The sequence below is a fragment of the Dermacentor variabilis genome, chromosome 2 (assembly GCF_050947875.1).
Source record: "Dermacentor variabilis isolate Ectoservices chromosome 2, ASM5094787v1, whole genome shotgun sequence".
NCBI lineage: Eukaryota > Metazoa > Arthropoda > Arachnida > Ixodida > Ixodidae > Dermacentor > Dermacentor variabilis.
This window is the reverse complement of record NC_134569.1, coordinates 82,651,090-82,675,961: the sequence shown is the minus strand read 5'-3', so window position 1 is coordinate 82,675,961 and position 24,872 is coordinate 82,651,090. Positions and strand designations below refer to the sequence as shown.

Below are 24,872 nucleotides of genomic sequence, written 5' to 3'. Positions count from 1 at the left end.
CACATTCGCTCCGGCACCCTGGTTGCTTCGTATGCCGAAATTTAAGTGGGCTCTGTAATGATTTTTCTCATATAGAAATTCTTGAACCACTAAATGCTGCAAGTGCACATTGAAGGATCGTTTCTTAACTGTTTATTACCCCTCCGGGACGAGGCCTAATCGACTTTTGTGAGATCATAAACGAAGGGCGTCAATGGAACAAATGCTGCTAACGATCTGCGACATACTATAGTCGTTTTTCTGGAACTCACATTTAACGTATTACGTATTGCGCGTGTTGATTTCACTCGCCTTAGAGACAGAATTTCTTGACTTTCATACCAGGATGTCAATGCGGTTGCCAGTGTATCTTTGTCACCCAGGGCCCTTTGCTACCAGCAGCTGCAAGTTATGCTGAGATCTATTACAGATGTTTTTTATTCACTCGTTGATAAGCAGAGGAAATGTTGTAGTTTTGTTAACTCGGCTCGGCACAAAACTCGGCACAAAACGCTTACACATTCCGATAATGTTCTTGAGGAATGTCAGTGAGTTGGACGCGGAATGCATTTGATATGTTTGCGCAGTTGATATTACAGATTTTCGAATATTCGATGACTTCATGATTTAAATATGTAAGGGATTTGGACAAGAGTCCTTAAAAGAAGACGCATTGTTTGCATTTCTAATAGCTGGTTAGAAAAGCTGTTCTGCTGCATATAACTTGTATAATGCAAATACTCGGTTCGCGAGCTGTTCTTCGCCATTTTCGCCATCAAACTAGAATCATAAAAGGAATATTACGCACGAAAAAAAAACATTAATGTAAAAAGACTATGCGGCCCGTCATGGGACCTTGGTGAGGTCGTGGCTGATCTCGCGTTTACAAAGAAAAAAAAAGAAGAAAAAAGAAAAACGAGGCGCCTCCTTGATTCAGTACGTGTACAGATTGAGCTTGGCAAGAGACTGTAATGTGCTGAGCATGCATAATGTGCCGCACGAGTACTCTGTATTTCGCGATCGGCGCACTAATCAAGCTCGGCCATCGCACTGAGGGAGGCGCCTCTGTAATGTATAGTTCGTCGCCATAAGTCTGTCCATGTACTCAGAGCTTGTAGCATTGGTTACGATGCCGAGTAAGCGTATCGACCGTGGCTCTTGAGGAGTTTCATGCCAAACAACAGAACGCTGTGTAAGAGCTCGAGTAGTCTCAGGACCACCATGTCGGACTCGTCGACGAAGCTCGCGTAGCCGGGATTGTGGCTCGTCGAGATGCCTCCTGGGTGGCTGTCGCCTTCTATGGAAGTCAAGCCAAGCTGACCGTCTTTCTTTTCTTCTTTCTGCGACTGCTGATGCTGCTGCTGCGATGGCAGCGTTGTCATGGTAGCGATCTCGGTTCGCATGTGGTTCTCCTGCTTCGTGACATCGGTCGAGATGGGAGCCACCATAATCGGTGCTCCGTCCAAGACTTCGGCAATGTGTGCGCTTTAGCGGGCAGGCGACTACTTTCGTATGTGCGGTTCACAGGACCTCGCTCTCCGGATAGCAGCCAGACGTCCTGAAATGAATAAAAATAATCGAAATAAATAATCGCACAGGAATACCGCTTTGATATGCATACACACAGGTGTAATAGCTTTGAGAAGGCTGATGTGAAACATCTGAACTGAATGGCAGCCTGCACGTGCAGCCGGGAACTCAGAGGGGGACGTAGACCGGTCAAAGCGACGTTGCGTTACCTTATTGACCCTGCCTGAAAGCTTTGTTCGCTTTGAAGCCTGCACTTTATTCATGTTTACTTTTGCCCTCTTAATACGTCCTTCATTTCGCCATTTCGTGCGTTACGAGTATGATTAGTACTTTTGCATATGTCCTCTTGGGCTTCTGACGTCGATTTTAAATCTTGTAATTTATTGTGGGGCCACGTTTTTGTCCCGTGTATTGGTGTATTAAAAGGATTTAAGTGACCGAAGTGAAATATAGGAAGAACACCGGGAAGGCGAGAGATGGAAATTCAAGACGATGAGTAAAACGAGAACAACAGGAAAGCCGGAGCCTTTCACCTTGTTCACATTGTTCTCGTATTGATCATCGAAGTTAAATATGTGTTTTCGTGCTTCGTACGTGTACTTGTTCCGTATGCACCTTTTATTTACCTGCGAATTTTTAAAGGTTATGTTGTTTATGCATATTGAAAACACGCTTATGCATACTTCAAAACACGTATTGATGGCAACATTTTATATGCATTATAACTAACTGAGTGCTGCAACCATGCTTCTTCTGCTGCCTGACCGACGGACAACTACTAGGTGCTGAGGTTGGTCAGAAAATGCGGTTTGTAAACATCAAGGAAATAAACTGGGCTCACCCGCGGCGTTAGCTTAGCGGATAAGTCACAGGGTGCGATACCTTCCGTGGCGACCATATTTCGATGGGAGCGAAGCGGAAAGCGCTCGTGTATTCAAATTTAGGTCCACGGTAAAGCACTGCAGATGCTCAAGATTAATTCGGAGTCCCTCATTACGGGGTCCCTCGTAATCATCATCAAAAATAACGTACAGCGCGAAGGACAAGGACAGCGATAGACGACATACACAGCGCTGTGTATTTCGCTGTGTATGTCGTCTATCGTTGTCCTTGTCCTTGGCGCTGTACGTCATTTTTGATCATGAATTACCAACTAGCCGAAGCAACCGCCCTAGCTCGCAATCATATCGTGGTTTTGGCGCGTAAAACCCCAGAACTTGATAAACATGGTTTTGTTTTTGATTTCTCGTTGCCACCGGTCACGGCCTGATCGCCGCCGATGGACTGAATGAGATAAATTTAGTAATTATTACTGATAGTGACATTATTCTAGATTGTACAAATGAGCAACAGAAAACACGATGGAAATCCCCACCAAAACAGCATCAAGGTTGTTGGCTCCAAGCATACTGGCTTCGAGCGAGGACATAGGAACGACGCGACAGACGCGAACAATGGTGAAGAAAACGAAGAAGAACGGCGGGACGTAAGACACGGAAGCGTGCAATTACCACAGAAAATCCATTATCCATGGCAATTTCGTCGTGTCCGTGAATATGTTTATTTGTTTATTGGTTGCTCTCCTGTGCCCTCTACTCATTACCTGCAAACAAGACCAAGGTTGTTTGCAAGCACACGAATGCGAATTGTCCTAAGTTTGTACTTTATCACGGAATATGCAGCATATTTCAGGTTCGATAATTTTGTCTTTGCTCAATGTTACATGTATATCTGCTATGCACCGAATCTACGTGCCTTGACAGAGAATATCTAATTAACATCTTCATATCCACATGAGAAGAATTTAAAAAAGCTCGCATTGATTAAACCACATCTTAAGGGCAATCTGTTTATATGCTCGTAAAGGTTGTATGATTTTCAAACAATGCGTACAGTTTATATGCGAGCAGCTACTTATTTCATTAAGTTATTTCTGTATGCTTCTAAACGTCACGGAGGTGCCACGCTAACTGAGAACCTGCGACATCAGGATTAGCTTACATGTCTATGTATACTTGGCAGCTTGCTGTTGACTTTGTTTTATAAGTCTTTTATATATGCCCAGACGTATAGGCATCTAACTGCACATTATCTAACCAACTATCCAACTCTCTAACTAACTACTCCAATTAACCTCGAACTTATGTAACTGCATGATATCACTTTGGCTTTTATGTAACTGGGGATATTAGACGGCATGCTTCCTCTATGGTCTTCCTTTTCTTTTTTTGAGCTACCGAAGCATATATGTAATTGCAGTGTCCCATTAAAAAAAATCTTGGTAGGGCCTATGCGGCCTGTTACGATGCAGTGTAGTGGGGCTTCTCGATGCAAACTCCATTTCTTGCTGCGATGGCCTCGCTCACGGTAAGCACAAAATTGACCAGCACAAAGCGCGCTAAGGGGATAAAGGAAATACGGATATGTCTGCATGGAGTTTCATGCTAAATCAGTGCACATGAATCAGGCCGCGAAGGCGCCGCCATTTATATCTAAGGTGCTCGATTACAGGCGAACATTGCCTTGTCAGCGCCCCCCCCCCCCACCCCGCCTTCTTAATAGGAAGCTTTAGCTCGGGCCCAACTCCGACGTAGCCTATTCAAATACATGTAAGACGCAAAAAAGTTTTTCTGAGATAACCCCTGGGCCAATTTTAATGAAGTTTATTGCATTTGAGAGAACAAGTTAAATTCTAGTGACTGTTGGAGGCGGTATTTCGATTTAGGGCCTGAATTTTGTTAAAAAGATTTTCAAAAATTTGAAAGCTTGAAAAATAATAGAAGCACGAAGTTTGCAAAGTCATAACTCTGCATCAAGAAAAGATATCGCGGTTCTGTAAACGGCATCCATTAGATAATTGAAAGCGGACAAATTCGGTATGTGATTTTATATCTTACATGGATTTCTTACGTTGTGTACAAGGGTTCTGCAAAATCTGTATTTCCATATTACTAATTTTTTTGAGATTCATGTGTAACGTATCAATTTTCTCCGCTTTAGGTGTACTATTAGATACAATTCACAGAATTGTATTATCATTTTTCGTTTCTGACTTACAGAGTTGTAAACTCATTTGATAGTTTCGTTTTCTGAAACGTTTCGATATTTGCCAATTTTTAATAAAAACTTTGCAACCTAAATCGAAAATTCGAAACCAACAGTCACTAGATTTTAAGTTTTTCTTTTAAATTCAACAAACGTCGTCCAATTTGGTGCAGTGGTTGCCGAGAAAAACGAATTATCCTTTTACATGTATTTAGATAGGAGCGCCCGAGCTGAAGCTTCCTCTTAACCTGACCGTCGTCACTGGTGTCTGTATATGTTCGGCGCCGAAATGGGCTTTACCGAAATGAGGTTTCTCACGCCACCTAGCCTCAAACGGTGCGACACAAGTTTGGTGCTCAGAATACGACTTGGCGTGGCATTCGCACAGCGCTACGCGTATACCTCATTGGCTGTGAGAGCCGCCTCGGAGTGCGGCCGTTGCCATTTGCCACTACATGAGTATGCCCAGCGTACATGTGGGAGCGACAGTCTTTAGCCTCTTCCGTGGCAGCCATCAATGCCGGACAATTCAGGAGGGTGTTAGTTTGTGTACTTGGGGGGGACTCCATCTTAGGTGTGCCATAAACGCTAACAGCACGACCCGTGGTACAATTTTTGCCTAAAGCATGACTCGACTAAATACTGTGACTCACGCATGCTGATTGTGTTAAAAACTAGCATTCTCATTCCACTATTTCACTATTCCACTATTCTTGCTATCACTATCCTCCATTTCCTCTTTCATTCCCTCTTGTATCCTTTCCCAGCGCAGAGTAGCGGGTAAAAGCGCACAAGCTCAGACCGGCCTCTCCACCTTTCTATAAATAAGATAATCTCTCTACAACACCCTTTTCCCTTCCTTCTCCCGCCCCCGTCATGACCTTTGGGCACACGATTTCATATGGCTTCCGGATGATAAGCATCAGCAAATACTTGGAAGGCGTTGCTTCATCGTTGGAATTTATTCTTATTGGCACTGTGTGTTCTCAAGGTGCTAGTCGTACAAACCGGGACAACACTTTTTCGACGGTCGACCGAACAACAGAGCACGTTCTGTCTTAGTGTGGGTTGTCCGCGCATGGCGCTGCTTGGCACGATCTGTTCCGGTATTGCTGGTGGGGCGTGCGTGGGTCGTTCGTAGAATAGTTTCAATGGCGCGCCACAAATCGATCAGCATTTTCCGAGTGCGCAAACAACATCCGGGCCGTGGCAAAAGAATGCGACGCGATGATGTCATGCATGCAATACGTCACCGTCGACGCAACAGGCGCAAGCGATATCTTGTTCCTTTCCTAGCCTGTTTCCCTTTCTTCTCTCTCTTTGTATAACAACGTCTCAACAATGCGTGCTTTCAAGGATGACGTTGGGATGAATGGTTTTGACCTTGCATCGTGTACTTGGGCCCATTGGTGATGGCTCTTTATTCTAAAGGCTTCTTTAAGGTAACACAATTTTCGCGGATAAAAAAAAAAAACACTTGCGGGTTAATTTTACGCGAACGGCTTGTCCGACAGGTTGCTACGTTACAAGACGATACTATGGCCATGGCGGAAGCTTTAACAGGGGACTGTGGGTTTATATAAGTAACTTAGTGCCTCTCAATGTGTACCAAAATCTCAGCAGGCGGTGGGCACTGCCAGGAATCGAAATATATGGTAGTTTTTAGTTTTACACGAAATATGTCTGCGCGAAGGAGGCGCGTAAATAAAAGACAATCGTTAATAACTGCACCGTAGCACCTCCCACTTTGCTTATATTGTCTATCTTGAACTAGGCAGGAGGAACACTCGAAAAAAGAAAGACGAAAAGGGTTTGATATTTCCTGCGGCATCATAAAGTGCCGTTTCTGCGCGGCTGCCTTGTTCACATAGAAAAATTACAAACGGTGGAGGAGTCATTAATTTCGCGACAGCAAATCCCTATAAGGTGGATTATCACATAATTTACGACACTTTTTCATAAGTGTGTTATTATACATGGCGTAAGATACCTGTATATCTAAAGACTTAACTTATATCTAACCTATGTCTAACTTAATGCTCAGCACCAGGGTTCAGATTCAGGTAGTCATTTATACATAAGAATGATACGCATACCAACGGTAAAGGCGCCCAGTCAGCATAGTGAGTGTTTGATTAAGCGTCTTTATTTCAACACCAACTGAACAAAAGAAAGTGTGCGAGGAATTACAAAGTTTAGATAAGAAACAAAAGCCGTGAACTAAAATTGCCACCACATCCCGCACAATTCAAGCATATGTTATGATAATCAGGATGGAAAGTCCGCCACGGTGGCTCAGTGGCTACGGTACTGTTCTGCTAAGCACGAGGTCGTGGGCTCGATTCCCGACTGCAGCGGCCGTGTGTCTGTGGGGGCGAAATTCAGAAACGCTCCTCCAGTACTTAGGTATTAGGTGCACGGTAAAGAACCCCAGGTGGTCAAAATTAATCCACCGCACTCCACCCCCTAATTAATCCACCTCTCATAACCCGCTAGTTTCTTTGGGAACGAACGAACGAACGAACGAACGAACGAGCGAGCGAGCGAGCGAACGAGCGAGCCAGCGAACGAACGAACGAACGAACGAACGAGCGAGCGAGCGAGCGAGCGAACGAACGAACGAACGAACGAGCGAGCGAGCGAGCGAGCGAATCAGTCAAGTAAGGGGCAATAAAGGTTGCAGCTAATATACCGACCAATGCAGTTTCTACAGCAAGGACGCTTTTTAAATATGGCCTCATGTACAGCCTTCGTCGAATGTATACAGGCTATGTATAAGTGCTCAGTGCCTTCGCCGTACACGTCGTTCAGCTGTGCGGTGCGGTTTTCGTGACGCTCCCGACCCTCTGGACCCCTGCATGGTGAGTATGCGAGCACTCTTGTCATTCCTCAAGGTGTTGGAACTTATGGCATGCCAAAGGAGCTCATTTCTACGGACTGTAGTCAGTCTCGCGGTCGCAGGCAACGTAGCCCGCATACTTTTGACAGAACGTGTATACCTCTAGGTTGTTTTTTACTGACAGATTTTTGCTGACAGCGCAATCCCCGTGGTTGAAAAAAGAAGACTATACTTACAGTTCACCAGGTGTCTCACCATCTGTAATCTATATAATACGCATAGCACACACCTCTTGAAACCCAGTGCATGTTTCTGACGGAGAGGCATAAGCATTCCGACCGAGGCCATGAAGGATGAGCGATACAGTGCACCAGCTGTTCTTGCAAGCCATGGGGGCTTGTAAGAAACTGTTTTTCCGCAGATTTATTTGATCTGCCTCGGACGATGAAAAGATAATGGACGCACTGTCAATGCCATTCTATATTAGGGGAATGCCATCTTTGAGACTGGGAGAGGCTCGTCGCTCGTGTATAATCATATCATTTCCAAGGACGCGAGTACTCGCGTTAACGACGCGGCTGTCTGTCGAAGTTTTGTTTGCCTTGCCTTCTGCGCCAAGATGGTAGCCAAACGAGTAACTCTTCAAGTAAAGAATGACTATCTCAGGCTGTATTTTGGCTATATATTTCGTAATGGTGCGCAACCTACGAACGCGCGAGTTGCTCATTTTGAGTGTATCATATATTTGAGTATGCATCATGTTATTGTACATTCGACTGAGTCACCTTGTCTGGCTGTCTAAAGTTTACATTAAAATCTTTACTTCGAAATAAACAGAGACACACGCAAAAAAATTTGGGGAGATTTGCTGAATTTCAGAAGCGAAGTGCTGCTTGAATTTCTTGCCTCTTTGCTGGCTTGCGACTGCCTCCTTCGCCTTGGAACGGCGCGGCGAGGCATGGCGGCTGTACGTGTAGCACTTCCTCTCAATATTCGTTGAACATGATAAAGAATTGTTTAAGATAGCTGATTGGCGTCGAGACTGAAGGGGTTGGTACAAAAAGGCCAGTACGTCACAAACGACGGCTTCATAGCACTTCTTTCGCCTCTGTTAATGTTACGTCGGTACTGCTGAGACTCGCATGCATTTTGCCACTATAGCCACAACGGGTGATCTGTTCGCGATTGGGTTTTCTAACGCTCGTGTTTGGTCGATATGGTGAAGCCGCATCGAGGATGTAAATTGTTTCACGCGCACGATGAGTTCGCGCTTACTCTCTCGAGCGAATCTCCGAACTATGAGATGGCCTTTAGCACGATGTGCTGCGATTATGAAGTGATACGGATGACGGATGAATTGTGAACAATATTGTCTCAAACCTATGGTGCAAGTAGCGTACTTTTAACTGCCTACTTCTACTCCAAGCTTGAAGCTTCGTGTGAGATGTTCTTGTTGCTGGTGTTATGTTATGCAGTAAATAAGCGAAAACGATACTGGGCATGGCGCAGCTTGTTGGGGTGCCACTTTCAGAGTGGTGCCATTTTGAGAAGTGTGCCACTATGGACACCTATTAGTAGCTCCTTGCTTTATCCGATACAATTTCTTTTTTTATGTTATTGATGACTTGATTATGCTTATTTCTTGATGCGCACGAGACACGGCAGGACGGCTTTAGTAGACAATGGGGCACTAATATCCGCTCGCAAATGAGCCCATTTATCCTCGCTAGAACGGCGCGATAATCATTTCTTGTTGCGCACATTCCCTTACGGATGGAACATGAGCTGTGTATACCTATAGCGGGCAGTAGGACATTAACAGCCATTCGCTCCGAAAGAGGTGCATGCGTACTTACCCGAACTCTTCCTTATCTCACACACGTAAAAGAATAAACAATGCTTGAAATACACAAATGACCCATTCTCCCTTAACAGCCGTCGCCATCACGCGTGAATCAAGCTTGCTTGTGTTGACGGAACATTAGTGAGGCTATCAAAGCCCGCCTCATCATTTCTAACGACACTTACTTCGATGATCTCACGATCGCACTTTTCCTTGTCACAGTCAAATATACTGCATGGAGTGGAAAGCTGTCTGCAGCTACACCAGCACACATTTTCACGACACCAATCACGACACCAGCACACACTTTTTTCTTATAAATGTCCTTTTAACCGATTATGAATGCGCATATGGGTATTTCCAATGTGCTATCTAGAGTACATGCACCTTTCCGTATAGCAATATGCATGTATACATTCAAAACAAAATAATAAATAAATAAATGAAAGGAACTTAACAATTATTCAAGTTCCTTATGGTTTTCGTTACGACTCAGTAAGATGAACAAAGCGGTGAACCTGTTTCACGTATACGAAAGGCTTTGAATACCTGCACCTGAAACGATGGCTGGAGTCGCCGCGTGTTGTGTTCTGTACTCCGAGCAAGTATGACAGTTTGAACAGGCTGTAGTAGCAGCGCAAAAGGTCAAGCCGCCATCTACGCTTGTGTGCGTGCAACGTAGGGCGGAAATCGACTACGTGTTCTTGCCTCAGTCAGGACTCTACACGACGGGAAGAATTCCTCATAATACATCGTGCATATTCGCTTTGAAAGCACTGTATAAAAACGAATACAAACGGTGCACTGCTGGGAAAATGAAATTGGATCTAGTGCTATTGGAACATCAAAATCAATACGGCACACACTGCAGAAAATCTGCGGAACTTTGGGACATCGTCAAAGCAACGCAGCTGTCGAAACAGAAAATCGGGCTCCTCGACAGAGTTTACATAGTCGTCATGCGTGCGTGTCATTTAAAAATTTATTCGAACGTCACATTCTGTAACGTTAGATTTAAGAAATGCGCATCACGGGTCTGAGGCCGATGTCGACGATGTATACTTCCTGTTGAAGATCTAATTTTCGGAACTTCCCAATGTACCAAATACAGAAAAGCTGACTAAAAAGAAAAGTTCAGTTAGCATTTTATACAGTCATGGCGTTGTTTGCAGAATAATTACAGAATCAATGCACCCCAGCGTGTCAGAAAGTTATCCCTGAAAGTGGTTGATTCTTTATGGCCCGCTAAGAAAAGGGTTAAACTTTATGCCTTTGCCAACTGCCGTAAGTCATAGAATTACCTGGATAAATCGCTTTTACGTCTTGGCTTTGGAGCCTATTTGATTGTTTAAATTTGCAAAAAGTGTTTGGTCTAGGTTCAGTTGTCACTTTATAGCTTGGTGCGACTTGAAAATAAAGACTGAACGCTCACAGCTAGTACATCAAGCAAAATGCTGCAGCTGTGTCCTTGTGGTTGCAGTGACCGATAAGAAAAAAATTAAATGAGAGAAACCCTTGGAAAAGATGAGCAAAAAAAAAACGTACTTATATTATTTCGTACTATAAAAGCCGAAGTGCTAAAAAGGTGAATACTTCAGTATACGTTCGCCATCCATCGCGGTTGCTTATTAGCTCTGGCGTTGCTCTGCTAAGCACGAAGTCGCGGGATCAAATCCAGGCCGCGGCGGCCGCATTTCGGTGGGGACGAAATGCACAAACGCCCATGGACCGTGCATTGGGTGCACGTTAAAGAACTCTGCAGGTGATGGAAACCACCCAAGATGATTGTAAAATTCAGCGATATGTTTTTTTTTGTGTAACCTTCTGCATATTGACACGCTAACCGTGAAATACGAAACCTTATCTCTCCCGTCCCCCAGAGTAGGGTAGCCAAGCATCGTGAGGCTTATAGCGCGTGAAAAAGACAAGGACGAAAGGAAGACGTGACGTACACAGCTGCTTCCTTTCGTCCTTGTCTTTCTCACGCGCTATAAGCCTCACGATGCCCTGCCAACAAGCCCAAATCACTGTATTACAGTAGCCAAGCAGACGCATTTCTGGTTAACATCCCTGCCGTCTCTCTTTATTTCCTCCTTTTTATTGGCATATAATTAGCAGACACACGAAGCAGCAATCTCACTGCCAACCACAGTGCCGAAAGATACTACGACGCAGTATATCTTGTTATGGATCACTGCATCCCAGTGGAGACTTCGTAGCAACCCCCTTCTACCCGTATGTATTCTGGCTGCGGCCTCGTTGCAATGGATACCCATCTAGCAGCCGCGCACGATGTGGAAGTGTCTGTTGCGGATGGCGCGCTGTCACGTTAATATATTTAGGGCTACTTACTCCTCGTGTAATGTTGGCATATCCATTCTGGGGAATTTGCCAAAAATGGGCACCAACCCCATGACACATACCCAATGACACATACCCCGTGACGCACATACCCGCCAGTGACCCAAGTTGCCTGCTGTAGTCCAGACAGCAGTCACGAGAAAGTTGTCTGTTCGCACACGTACCTAGTGACACATGCTGTCTGCTCAGCAAGACAGCACCCAGCACGTTCCTAGTGGCCCAAGCAATCTGACAACTTGTGTCACTGGGTATGTGCCACTGTTTAGAGTGCGATATCGTCAGCGACAGAGACATGTGGACACTAAACGCAGCGAGAGCAGGAAAAACTAAATACAATGACGAGCAGATGGACGCAATGCCTCTCGGCTCATCAGCGCAGCGGCATCAAGCGTTTTCACATCCGTGCAATGACTTTTTTGCTGCCGCTCAAAGAGAATTTCACTTGCGCACTGATTGGACGAAGGGCAACAATGCACACTCTGTCTACACCACCCCTCCCTTCCCCCGTACCCCCTCTATACTGGACTCCTGTCATGTTGAATAGCGAATTCATACACAGCAAGCGAGGTGTAATAAAGTCGCATGCATGGTAGCTTAACAATGTGCCATTTTTTCTGTAAATATCACAATTGCATATCATGTATCTCGGTCAGTAAAAAAAAAGCTAGTTGTGAGCAAGTGCTTGTGTCGTTGTCGCTTCTTTGTATCCTTGTCCCGCTCATGCTCATTTTTTCAAGGATTGTTGACGAGATGATTGGTTCATTATTACAGAAAGAACAGCGCTTCAGGATGGGACACAAGGAAAGAGTGCGCAGTTCCTCTCTTGTGTCCCGTCTTGAAGCGCCATTCTTTATGTGATAACACCTTTTTCTTCGTTTTTAGTTTTCGTTATCACACCTTTCCAACTCGCTCAATTGAGGATTCTTCAGCAGGGAATCGGCGTTGAAATAGAATATTCCAGCTACGGCGACGGCGTTCCTATCTGAGTGGCGGAATGCTGTAACAGCTGCGGATGTATGTGTAGCTGCGCGTTAAAGAATTTCCGGTGCCCTTTGTTAAGGCTTTCTTTAGAGCTCACAGTTTGGGTTCCAAACATCAAGCGCAATATCTTCAATAGCCGGGTTTGGGTTTGAGGAGCAAACGGCTTGCGTACGCAAGCGAACAAAAGCCCATCTGCGTCCGATACTCTAAAGCTCTCTATAGTGAACGAAACAGCGCTGCCACCGATGCGTTGTCCATAATTCTAGATACATCTTTTTTTTTTGGGGGGGGGGGGAGGGGAAGTTCAAATAATAGGGAGTTACCGATTTTGCGCACTCAAACGGGTTTGGGCACCTAAACGGACCTTTGTGTAAGCAAAGCGACACGCTCGGCATGCGCTCTTTCGTGTTCTTTCGTCAGTGCGGCGGTTTGCGCACCCTAACTCTGCATAAGCAAAATCTAAAGCTCCCTAATTTGCTCGTTACTCATAGGCCAGATTTTTTTTTTAATTATCGGGTTTTACGTGCCAGAACCACGGTCCAATTATGAGGCATGCCGCAGTGGAGGACTCCGGAAATTTCGACCGCCTGGGGTTCTTTAACGTGCACCTAAATCTAAGTATACACGGGTGGGTGTTTTAGCACTTCGCCCCCATCGAAATGCGGCCGCCGCAGCCGGGATTCGGTCCCGCGACATCGTGTTTAGCCACCCAACACCACAGCCACTGAGCAACCGCGGCGGGTCGGGCAAGCCTTGAGAAACTGTGCATTATTCCCAAACAAAGTTTAATACAGCTTAAACGAGATATTTATGTAATATGCAGTATGCTGGTAATTTTGTTGCCGGCGTAATTTATTTTTCCGGTGTACACTAGCAAGAAGTAGATTTGTGAAGGCACGGTTTAAAGAACACCTGCAGCCAATACAAGACCTAAGTCTCAGTATCGACCATTGGTGTACCAAGTGCGCGATGCTGACATACGATAAATTCAAGCAGTTTAATTGGCACGTTGTACCTGTATGCTCCTACTTTCATAAGTTTATTCTATCTTAAGGACAGTCTCACTCGCGGTAATTGAGGTTGCGCATATGCACCGCGAAAGCTTTAGTAAACAACGGCGGGAATTCCCCTCCTTGGCGGATCTTGCTGCGGCACCGATTCCACGCCGCCGATTGCTGACGCGAGCTTTCTCGCCTTTGGACGTCGTTGCGCCCTCGCCCTATTCCGAACGGCGCGATAGGCGACGGCTGGTGGTCGGTCATGGAGCGTTGGAATTACCTTGAGCGACGTCATCGCGTTTAACTGGCCGTGAACTCACTACACATCAATAGCGCTTCGTTGCCTCGCCGCCTGGCGCTCTTTGGCCAAACCTGGCCCTTGCGCCATGAAACACCACGCATCATCATTGCCTCGCCGCCAGGCAGCGCCGCTTGCGCCATCCAGGTTCACAACGCTCCACGACCGCACCTGGCGCGTAGTGTGGAGCAGGAAACGGAACTGCTGAGGCCAGCGTAGTGCGCTGGCCACAGGCTTGGGAAGCGAGGGGCATCGCTCACTGAGTGACAGCACAATTAGCGACCCGGCCCGCGCGCGTGTTGTGCTGTTCGGCTTGAAATGTAGGCCAAGCCGGCTGCTTGATCGAACAAAGCGTAGCCGTGCATAACGGACGGAGACGCGAAAAGAGCCGACGATCGCAAGTGTTTTACACAGAAAACGAATGCACAGCTATCAAAAATTAAAAGTATGAAGGAATGTGAAGAGAAAGAAACAGGTACAACAAAGAAACCCATGCAAGCAATGAAAGACACATTCACATAGGCGTCGTAGGTCATTTCGAGCAGCGCTTTCCAACTATGAAAGTTTTTCTTAGGCGTTTAATATTATATATGCTAAGTAGCGTGCGCACAATAAGACACTTTGAGTGCTACTTAAGGAAGTTTAACATTTTTCGGGTCTTATAATTGCGATGCTTTTCTGTACTGTATATATGTCTTTTCGTCCATATCGTGTTCTTGTCTGCATCAGGATGCTCCGTTACCAACGTATCAAAAACTGGTCCAGTGAGTTATTGTGCTCGAAGAGGCGGCGAAATCTATGAGATAAGCGCATCCTTTCTGGCTTGGAATAGTTCAGGTTCCCACTTTGAGCGAGACAGTTATGGTGTTCGTTGCCGGGGATTACTTCCTTCCATCCCTGTCTCCTACCTCTTTGCAGCCGTGTCCTCTACGGACTTCCTTGTAGCTGTATGGTCTTGGCAGCAATAAGCAATATGCTCCAATTCGGAGCTCCTGCTGCCGACTCGGCCAGCGAAAAGCAGTAAAGAAGTTTTTGTTTGTGGTTCGATGAAACTCAGCGACGAGCTTGCTTGATTCGAACCAAATGGTCGATGGGGTCTGTGAGCGTTTCTTACTACATAGCGCACGTTAATACTCGGCTGAAGTGTCTACATTTACAAGTCCAGCAAATTAAGCGTTCTGCAGGAGACGTCAGGCAACGTTCCATCAGCAATTTGCGCGGTTTCGACTCTGATTTGTACGCTGAAAAAGCATGTAGGGCGTTATAGGCAAATAACTCTAGGAGACCATCACATGCTATGATTTCATGTTCTTATTTGAAGGAGTTCACATCCTCTTATTGCGCAGCTTTGGCAACTGCAATTGCATCACATGCGTTCGTTGTCCTTGCTTTGCCGACGTGGCTGTTAGAAATGCTAACGCCATTTCTTAAACCTCACTGAGAAAATGTCACGGAACGGGGAGACAACTTCCTATATCTCCTACCTGCCAAACAACAACCCGAGAGAAGGTACGTCAGGACTAGATAAAACGTTAAGTTTTATTTCGCTCTGTGCGCTTGTCCCGCACGTCCATCCTGCACACGCACGTCGCTTCACCTCTCGACGTCCCGCCTGTCCAGCGCCGAATCCCGAGCGGCCAGCCGAGAGAGTGTCTGACTTGCTTCCGCGTCCGACCTAAGCAGGCACCCCGGATGCAAAGCTTGCCGCGTGGCTTCCCCCCCTGCCCACTTTCCGACCAGCTCTCGCCTTCCTTTCTAAGCGCGCTGCGTGCAGCGACCGGCAATAGACGGCGTCGGCGGACAGTCACTTCCTAGATCGCTGGCTCCGAAAACAGGGCTGACCCACTTCCACAGCTCGGACGCCGTGCGTAGCCGCTTTCGCTTTCGTCCGTTCACAGATCGCTTCCACCTCGCAGCGTTCTTTTCTTTCTTCTATATTTCTTTTTCTGGAGACTGATTTTCTATTGCTTTGGTTGTCAGTTTGTATACGCGCCTTTTCCTTGCCTATAGCATTGTGACTTTCTTTTCTCTTCCCTTCATCTAAAACTTGGTTCCTGCTTCTAGGTTTTCTCTATCCACAATTCATCAGTAAGAAGAAACAAAAATGAGTGTCGAGTGCGTAACCCGCGTCCCGGAAAAAGACGGAATTAGAAGAGCGTCGTGCGGGCTTCGTGCACCGTTGAACACGCGTCTACCCCACGGGCGAGGCGCTTCCGCCATAAAGATATCCGTGTAGAGGTACCGGCTTTTTGGCTGAGTCCTTTAAGAAACACCATAGACGTGGAATCTTGCACACTTTGGACACGCGGCACAATGCACGTTGGTGACTCAAGGTTCAGAATAGGTCGGTCCCCTGACGGCAATCCTCTAGGCTCTTCCCCATAGCTTCTAACTTGTTGTAACACATATGCAGTGACATGGATCCATAGCGCTGCGTGTTGCCTCATGTGCCATCTATTTCAGTCTCGCTGCGCCTGCGCTATATGCAACGTATTATAAGATAACCTATATCAGCAAGCCCATAAAGCTACCCTCACCCACATGGGCCTGCCAAAAAATCCCTAATAACCATCATGCATTCGTTGTCATAGTGTCGTCGTGATGTGGTCGTGTTCGTTCCATCGTGGTACTTAAAACTTCGTCATCCCACTCTCGTCATGCCGTCGTCGTCACACAGTCGTCGTCACACTGTTGTCGTCATGCCGTCGTTGTCACGCTGCTGTTTTACCATCGTCACCCCTTCAGAAACATCATCCCATTGTCGTCGTCCTGTCGTTGTACTGCGTTCGTGTTTCCATCAACATAATTCCTTCTGCGTCATACTAGCGTAATCGTACCGTCGTCATTCAATAGTGATTATGCCGCCGTTGTCATGCCGTTGTCATGATTGTGCCGTCGTCAAACAGTCGCTGTCACGCATTCGTTATCATGCCGCTTTGGCAGTGCCATCGTCGTCTTTCCAGCTTCGTCAGCTGGTTGTTGTCATACACTAGTCGCCATCCCATTGTCCTCATGACGTCGCTATCACGCTGTCCTCATTGTAACATCGCCATTATTTCTGAATTTTCATCTCAATGTCGTCATGCCACCTTTGCCGTTCCGTCGGCGCCTCTCCAGTCTTCGTCATTTCTCCATGCTTATGGGGGACCTTGGCAGGCGAGTGCCATACCAAAATAAGCGAGTGTCGGAGACAGTGAATGTTCCGTACAGTCGAAGCAACGAAGTCCCAGAATGGTCACTGCAGAATTTAAATAAAATTCACTTTAGGAATGCGGTGTGTCGCTGCATTGCTTGAATGCTAACCCGTTAGCATCGACAGTCATCGTGAGATGAGTTCTGCCGTAGTTCTTTTTTCTTTCTTTCTATCTCCATACACTTCTTGCTTAGCTAACCTATGGCACTAGTGCACCTAGAGGAACCTAGAAACAAGAGATTCCACATTGACATCGCTTGAACTGAGTAGGACCAAGTGCCGCCCTAACAAACGAATGAATCTGAGAATGACAGTGACGAAAAATGATAAATGAAAAAAAAATTACCATGACGAAAGAAAGATATCCGCTCGCATATTATGTTTGTTTAGATTCTGTGTGGTCGAGAAGCTTTCTCAAGAAAATCATTCATTGCTGTCACAATCAGAGATAAATATATGCAAGCCTACGTGTATATTCAGGTGGTACGCAAGTTTCCTCAGCTTTCCTCTCGACGCGACAAGGAAGGAAGTGTCGAGCGCTCCATTTCATCGCGCCTACGATAGAGTTCCAAAAGGGAGAAACTTGAGGAAAAGCAAGAGCTTGCGGAAAAAAAGGATTCCCAGACCCGCGTGTGCAAACCCTGGTGTTTCCGGAAAGGTCTACCGTAGCTCGGAAGGAAGTGTCGCTCGCGTGCCAGTCGTTTTTCTGCGTGGCACCTTCTGCTGCGCTCTTGGCGAGTTGCATCTGCATTTAGGTAAGAGACACTTGGGTGTAGTAATTGTTTGCTTAAACTGACACAGGTTAAGCCCGCCTGCATATACCACCGTCACCACCACCGCCGTCAAGAAACAGCGCAATATTACTGGTGCATTGGTGCGACCAAGTTTGTCTCTTATAGAGCGTAACTCATGTCAAAGAAAACTTTAAGTTCCTTGTCCACTATCTTTTTATGCCTCATAACTATGCACATTCATAAACAAACGAATATATTCACAGTGGTGTTGGATAATGTAACAATTCTTTCGAGAACGGAACCTAGCTTGAGTATAAACTTCAGTTTATAATTTGATGCTAAACTCGAGTCTGAACCGAACATTACATTTCTGGTGCTGAAGAGCAAAGCAGTGCACGCAGTGGCGTGCTTATCGCTTTATTCAGCGAGCATTATTGCGAGCTTCAACGAGCAGTATGATCGACGTACGCGTAATTTCTCCCCCTTTTACTACGAAATAAAACTTCAGAAGAAAACAAAGGAAGAACACGCCGGCTGCTTCGGCGGTGACTGCGACCACGTATTCGGAAAAGAGTGTTCGAGCGAAAAATAAAATTACACATCGAGGTTAACAGTAATGGCGGTGCTTAATATTAGTGCGAGAATCACAAACAAAATAATGAACAAGTTTAATTTAATTGTTTTGGTGCTCATAATGAACTTGCTGAGTTGAAGCCCGTGTTAGTTCGAGTAGTGTACTACATAACTGACCAGGGCTTTTGACAGCACCAGTTTCTAGATCGTTCTGCAAGTGGCAGCGAAACGTCATTAGCGCACTGCTCATAACTTTCCCACGAAGCCGTTCTTGCGCAATGTGAGGCAACGCTGCGTGGAAAAGCAATGACTTTCGTAGCTAATTTCGTGGACTGACGAAAATAAGGCCATTGTCATAATTATTACTTAATGGGCATGTCTCCAGTGCTGATCGTGGCTTGAGTTCCACATGCTAGTTACCAAATAAATTGAGTTAGCTATATATTCCTAATTAATTAGCGTATTGACGAGTAACGCGGAACATCTGTTGTGCGAAACACCGCTGGATATGACTCACCAAGAATGATTGTTTTATCTCAAATACCACATACTTACTTTTCTTCTTCTTTTTACTGGCATGATATAATAGGAGAGGCTGGCGCCTTTATGTGGCACCGGCTGCTTCTCGTTGCTTCACAAAGAAAAGTATTGTCTCAAAATTTGTAACGAAATGCAGCACAAAAGAATCACAAAAGCAGGCACGCAGCAATATAAAAAAGTTCTGTACATGAGTCCAGGGACCCACAGTTGCACATGTGTACAGTTGCACATGTAAACACATGTGCTTTGTTGTTGTTGTTGCCTATCACGTGTGCGGCTCCTACCCACGATGGAGGATTGGCCAAGAAATGGGTGGATTATTGTATTGTTCGAGAAGGCAAAGAAGTTCAGTTTCACAGGCGAGCGCACAGATCGCCAGTATAACCACACGTAGCATACTGCATGAACTATTGACAAACTTACAAGGATGGAGTTACATCATACATGTATCTTTCAGCGGGCACTAGCATTTAAAACAGATCCAAGATACTGGCGTTTTCTAACAAAAGGTTTAAAGCCACGAGTGTTTTTTTCTGACACCCCGTTGTTGGCCATGGGCGAATGGTCCTGGATCTAACAACATCGGTTATATCAGTTACGTTCTTCAATAACGAAGTCTGGCCTATGTACTCCCAGAGGGCGCTAGCGCTGAAACCTTGCTGTTTCTCGCAGATCGATCGGTCGAGGCTCTGCGGGGACTTGGCTGGAGATGCTTTGACTTCTGCCGTTTCATTTTATTGCTTCCACGAGGAATGGGCATAAGAATCTGTGCAACAGAAACGACGAGATGGGGATAAAGAAACCGCCTGTGTGTCAAGGAACACCGAGACGACCTTGCATGCTAGACGCGACGCTACGGTCCGGATAAATGCAGTCCGTGTGTATAACCCTCTGCATACATAAGTGGAGCTCGTACCAGAAATCATTATCGGGTCCCTTCAATGACACGATTGCCATCGGCGCGCCGCCGCTTTGATTATGCAACGTTGTTTCTTTACTCACATTCTTCTTTGTTAGTTTTCTATACGCATGGTGGAAGGGGAAGACAAAAAAGGTGAGAAGTGATAATGACAAGACAAATGTCACCTGTGTTGAGCCTTAATTCAAAGGCAAGAAGAAAAAAAAAGGCCCTATCTAAGGGCGGTGTGAAGGTATGGACATATGCTGGGTCTCCTACGTAACTTCCGCCAAACTTAAGCTGAACAGAACTAAGGGGATGTTGTTTGTCGTTGTTTGGAGATACTCAGATTATTTCTTGTATTACACCTAATTACATAATTAGTTTTGATTAATGAGCTTCCCAAATATTTTACTTAAATGAAAAGTGTAAATGAGAAAATTGTTGAGCAACATGAGAAACTCCCGATACAGCTTTCTGTTGCTCAATACGTGATACATAAACGTGTTTTTCTAAGCATGAGTGAAGCTCGCGAATACACGCTAAGTGCCTCCAGCGGCAAGCCGCGCGATAATTTTTCACTCACTCAATCGGCAGTTCTTAAAGGCTGGTAACGTGGCCTTACGACTTGTTTTTTTTTTTTTCCACGCCCCTTAATTCGGCCTTCGCGGGGCCGTAAGATGTGGTCTAATTAACCGTAAGGTCGAATTAACAAGCGGTGGCAAAATGCCACGAGACGCTTTGATGAACGGACGAAGCCGAGGGCTGAATGTTAATACAAGCGGGAACAGATGGTTTCACGGGCGGAAGGAGCGTCGGCCACTAAAAGATAAAAATAGGAAAGTTTTATGCCTCGGGAAACAGTAACGCCGTCTGCTGAATTTCTTGCGTTTTTAACCATTTAGTAGCCGTTGCGTCCACGAGAAGGCGCCGATGGGGGCCGTTGGGAGTCGAATTAACCGGAGCGGCATGCTTTCGCGTTCGTGCTAAACGTGATTTTATTCCATAGCAGCGTGTGCTTTCTCGCAGGGACGCTCCCGGGTGTTCAAACTAAGCAAAATAATCGAATTATCCGATGTTGAATTAAGTGGAGTCGACTGTATTAGGCGTCGGCGCATCTAATTCTTTGGTATGATACCTAACTCACTTTATCTGTTCAGAGAAGCTCACGCGGCTATAGATTCGTATATTGACCTAACACGACCACTTACTGCAGAAAGAAACCTTTAAAGATCGCTATCTTTGCGTCTCACAGAAAACCAAGGTTGCTCTGTTGCAATAAAATAGCGAATCCTATGTGAGCGTTTACTGCGGTTTCATCAAACTCCTCCTTACGTTAGCCGAAGTCCACTGTTTTGTTGCATGTTTTAAACTCAATATTTGGGATGATGATGACGGCTCGTCGTAATATTAATAACTCTCTAGTGTACGAGAAGTATACACCTCTATTAAATTTAGTGACAGTTACATAAATATACAGGCAGGAACCCTGAATAGCCGCCGTATTTGATATTTCATGTACAATTAATCTTGCCTTCTTCGAGTGTGCTGCGTAACGGCTGAACTGTAACAAGACACGGCATGACTAGTTGATACTAGGTTTTGTTATTATTAGATAGCCCGCATCGGAATTCCAGCCAAACCACAAGGAGTAAATATATAATCTTGCCTTCTTTGAGTGTGCTACATAAGGGCTGAACTGTATCAAGATACGACGGTAACTGGTTGCTACGTGTTGTTAATAGTAAATAGTCCGCATCGAAACCCAATGCAAACCACAAGGAGTAAATATGTAATCTTGCCTTCTTTAAGTGTGCTGCGTAACGGCTGAACTGTATCAAGATACGAAGTTCACTAGTTCTTGCGTGTTGTTACTATTAAATAGTCCGCATCGAAAACCCAGCCAAACAACGCGGAGTAAATGGTGAGGCCAATGCTGTGTATACAGACACAGTTATAAAGGCCTCTTCGTAGTCCGCAGGGCGTTTACGTTCGGAAGGAGCCGATAAGCCGGAGCTTTGTAGAATTACCCGGCAAGATGTTAAAGAAAGAAAATAACAATAATTTGTATACATTGAAAACAAGCAGGTTTAGGCTTGTTCCGCAAGGTCCGACGGCTTCATTATCTTTCCGGCGGTAAAAACCTGCTGCAGATGTAAGCAGCACTCCGATGACGCACATGTGTACGGAAGAAATGTCGGGCTGTATTTTACTCGACGTTTGACGTCGTCGCAAGATGGCAATTGTGACGCAGGAATGGAGACGAATAATGGTGTTAAGGAAGCTCAAGTTTAGCCGCTAGATCGATGCAAGCAGCTGCCACGACACCATATCAATATTTATAACGAGGCACTGCATTATCGAAAGGTGTTGCGAAAGCACCAAGACACGTCATTACGGAGCGCTTAGTAATGCTTCACGCGGAAGGCGGGATCGACTGGCGCAGAGCGACACTCTACGGAAAACTACGAATATGGGCAGATTATCGCCTGGTGTAGCCGGCGCCACTTCTGATAATGTCAAGCGCCTTGCTGCGGTTATTTTTTTCTTTCTCTCTCGTCCTCTCAATCCTCTCAATAGTCGCGATATAAAAGAACGGACGTTGATCGCTTTATAGAAGTTCTTGCCTAAGTGTGTAGTTCGCACAGTAAAGGCTTTACAAGAGGTCACGAGACAAGCACTGCTTCCTTACACCAGCGTTAAACGTTTAGAAAATAGTGTGAACACGGGAAATTTGTTGCCATGTAAGCGCGAAGCAAGCAGTGAAAGCAAACAAAAAAAGAAAAAACGTTGCTGTAAGAAAGATAATAATGGGAAGCATTTCGCGAATAAATATTTATTGATATATATATATATATATATATATATATATATATATATATATATATATATATATATGTATATATATATATATATATATATTTTAAATTTGGCTGACAAACACGTTGGGGTACACTCTGACATGTATTGTGTAAAACGAGCTTATTTCTTTCCAAAATGCGCGGCGTGAAGTACAGAGAAGTGATACTCACAGCAGCTGCGCCACACTGACCCTGGGTTGCCGTCCATGGCCGGCCTTGCCATGAGCCACGCTGCAAAACTTAATCCAATCGATGCGTCTCGGCCGAACTCGTGCAAGGATCGCGCCGTGGGTGCCTGCGTTTCACTGCACAGGCACGCCGGCGAAGCAGCGCCGCACCGACCATGAACCACGCTCGCGCACTGCGAACCGGCGCCGTTCGGAGACGCTCAAGAGCGAACGGAACGGGAGTCGCCGACGACGCGAGGCACGGGCTCTCAGTTCAACGGCCCGTCCCTTCCCCTCTCATTGAGCGAAGGCGGAGAGACGTTGCAGCGCGTTTCGCAGCGCGGCAAGCCTGGTCCCGCAAACAGCCGGTAAAAACAGTACTCTCCCTCGTTTCTCGGTGACGTCACTGTTGTTTCTCAGTCCGCGCGTTGTCACTTCACCGTACTCTGCCATGAGGAGGGTTTCTTGCGGCGCGAATTCGGAGCAACCGCGGAGGCAGAGAGACGAGCGATAGGCGCTACTTTCTCCTCAGTGCCTTCTCTCTTTCTTACGCTCTCTTTGTAGGAAGAGCTTGCGGCGAGGGCACTATTCCGATGCCCAAGAGGAAAGCGACAAGGGGTCGTCTTCCTGGGGTCCGCGCAGGCCGTTACAGGTTGTCGTTTTTGGCACCTTTCATTTTCTTTTCCTTCCTTACCCGGCGTTGCTGTTGTCGCGATCGTTTGGTTTATGGCGTTGTATGTAAGTGTGCGTGCGTGCGTGCCTGCGTGCGTCTGCGCGTGTTATTTCCGCCTCGGTTCTCGCACCGCGGTGTTGTACATGTGCGCACGCTGCTACTTGCGTTCTTTTGTTTCCCTTCTCCTCGTTCCTTCCGTGTATAGGACGCGTGTGGATGCTTTCCTTCGACTCCACATCTTTGTACCCGGCTTCTTTGTACCCGGCCTTGAGACTAAACAAGCGAAGATTCGCTTCGACGCCACCTCGCGCGGTTTCAATAGCGAATGGACCTTTCGTATTCCGCGCTTTCCAAGGAAATGAGGAGGCCCACTGTGTGGTGACCTTGAGCTTGTCATTGTGAGCTCGGTGAGTGCTGCACTACTGTTCTTCTGCGTAAGTGTTGCTCGAATCGGCGAGTTCTGCGCATGCCGTACTGTAAAAATCATAATACTGTATTCTAGAGGCTAGGATTGAAAGCAACGTTTTACTTTTGAAATTTTCATTAAAATTTTGTCATGATGGGAAGTTATCCTTAATAGGGATAAAAATGGCTGGTGTCATAGACTGAAAAGCTTCCTGGCACATCACCTCATTTATACACTAGCTACCGAAGTATGTTGAAGAATCTGGGTAATCTTTACATACTTTCTGTTACAAGCAACAAAGACTGCTGTCGCTCTGTTCTTCGAATTGTGTATTCCATTTCAACAACCCGTTTCAAGGAAATTTGCCCATTCTCCTGCTGTTATATAGGTAAAGCCTGCTGTTAAATCCACTGCAGCTATGTATTAATAAATGGCCCTTAACATTACATAGACCTTGTGTCTAAACGACGCCCCCTGCATGCCAATGATATGATCTTCCTCACTTTTGGCAGCATGGACACAGAAACTTAACGTGATGAAAAGCCAGCTAGGAAGGTACACAAAGCAGGTCAGGTGCGTGACCAGGTGCAGTAAGGGGCGTTCTTGCGTCAGCAGAGAACCCCCCCCCCCCCGCCCTCGCCCCCTTTAAGTGTTATTTTAACCCGTAAAACAACTCCTCCGTCACAAATGAAAGAGTGGCGAGAACATTCACTACGCCCAATCGAATTAAGTGACATATAGGGCCTTATGGGTGTTGCATCACTGCAATTCTCAATATGTTACTCCCTTGGCCATACAGATGGGTCAAATAATGCTTCTGTCGTCAAAACTTGAATACTAATAATGCATAATGGGGGGTACTCAGCGCCAGTCCAATCAAGTATGTCATTCTAACAGAAAACTTATTTTGCAATAGGCACGTCTACTTCTCACGCTTATACTCGCGGACTGCT

At 45.8% G+C, this 24,872-nt stretch overlaps 1 protein-coding gene across 1 annotated transcript; it reads right to left on the bottom strand.

The window, feature by feature from the left end:
- Positions 1 to 488: 488 nt before the first annotated feature.
- On the bottom strand, positions 489 to 23,127 carry LOC142572176 (uncharacterized). Its single transcript, XM_075681106.1, has 2 exons — positions 22,845 to 23,127; positions 489 to 1,537 (listed from the first exon to the last, which is right to left on the bottom strand). Exon 2 carries the CDS (start codon positions 1,425 to 1,427, stop codon positions 1,104 to 1,106), a length of 324 nt encoding a protein of 107 aa, XP_075537221.1. The 5' UTR covers positions 1,428 to 1,537; positions 22,845 to 23,127; the 3' UTR covers positions 489 to 1,103.
- Between the last annotated feature and the right edge of the window lie 1,745 nt (positions 23,128 to 24,872).

What these genes read in the sequence shown, in the direction of transcription:
- LOC142572176 (XM_075681106.1), bottom strand. Translation starts at nt 1,427, where the DNA reads ATGGTGGCTCCCATCTCGACCGATGTCACGAAGCAGGAGAACCACATG.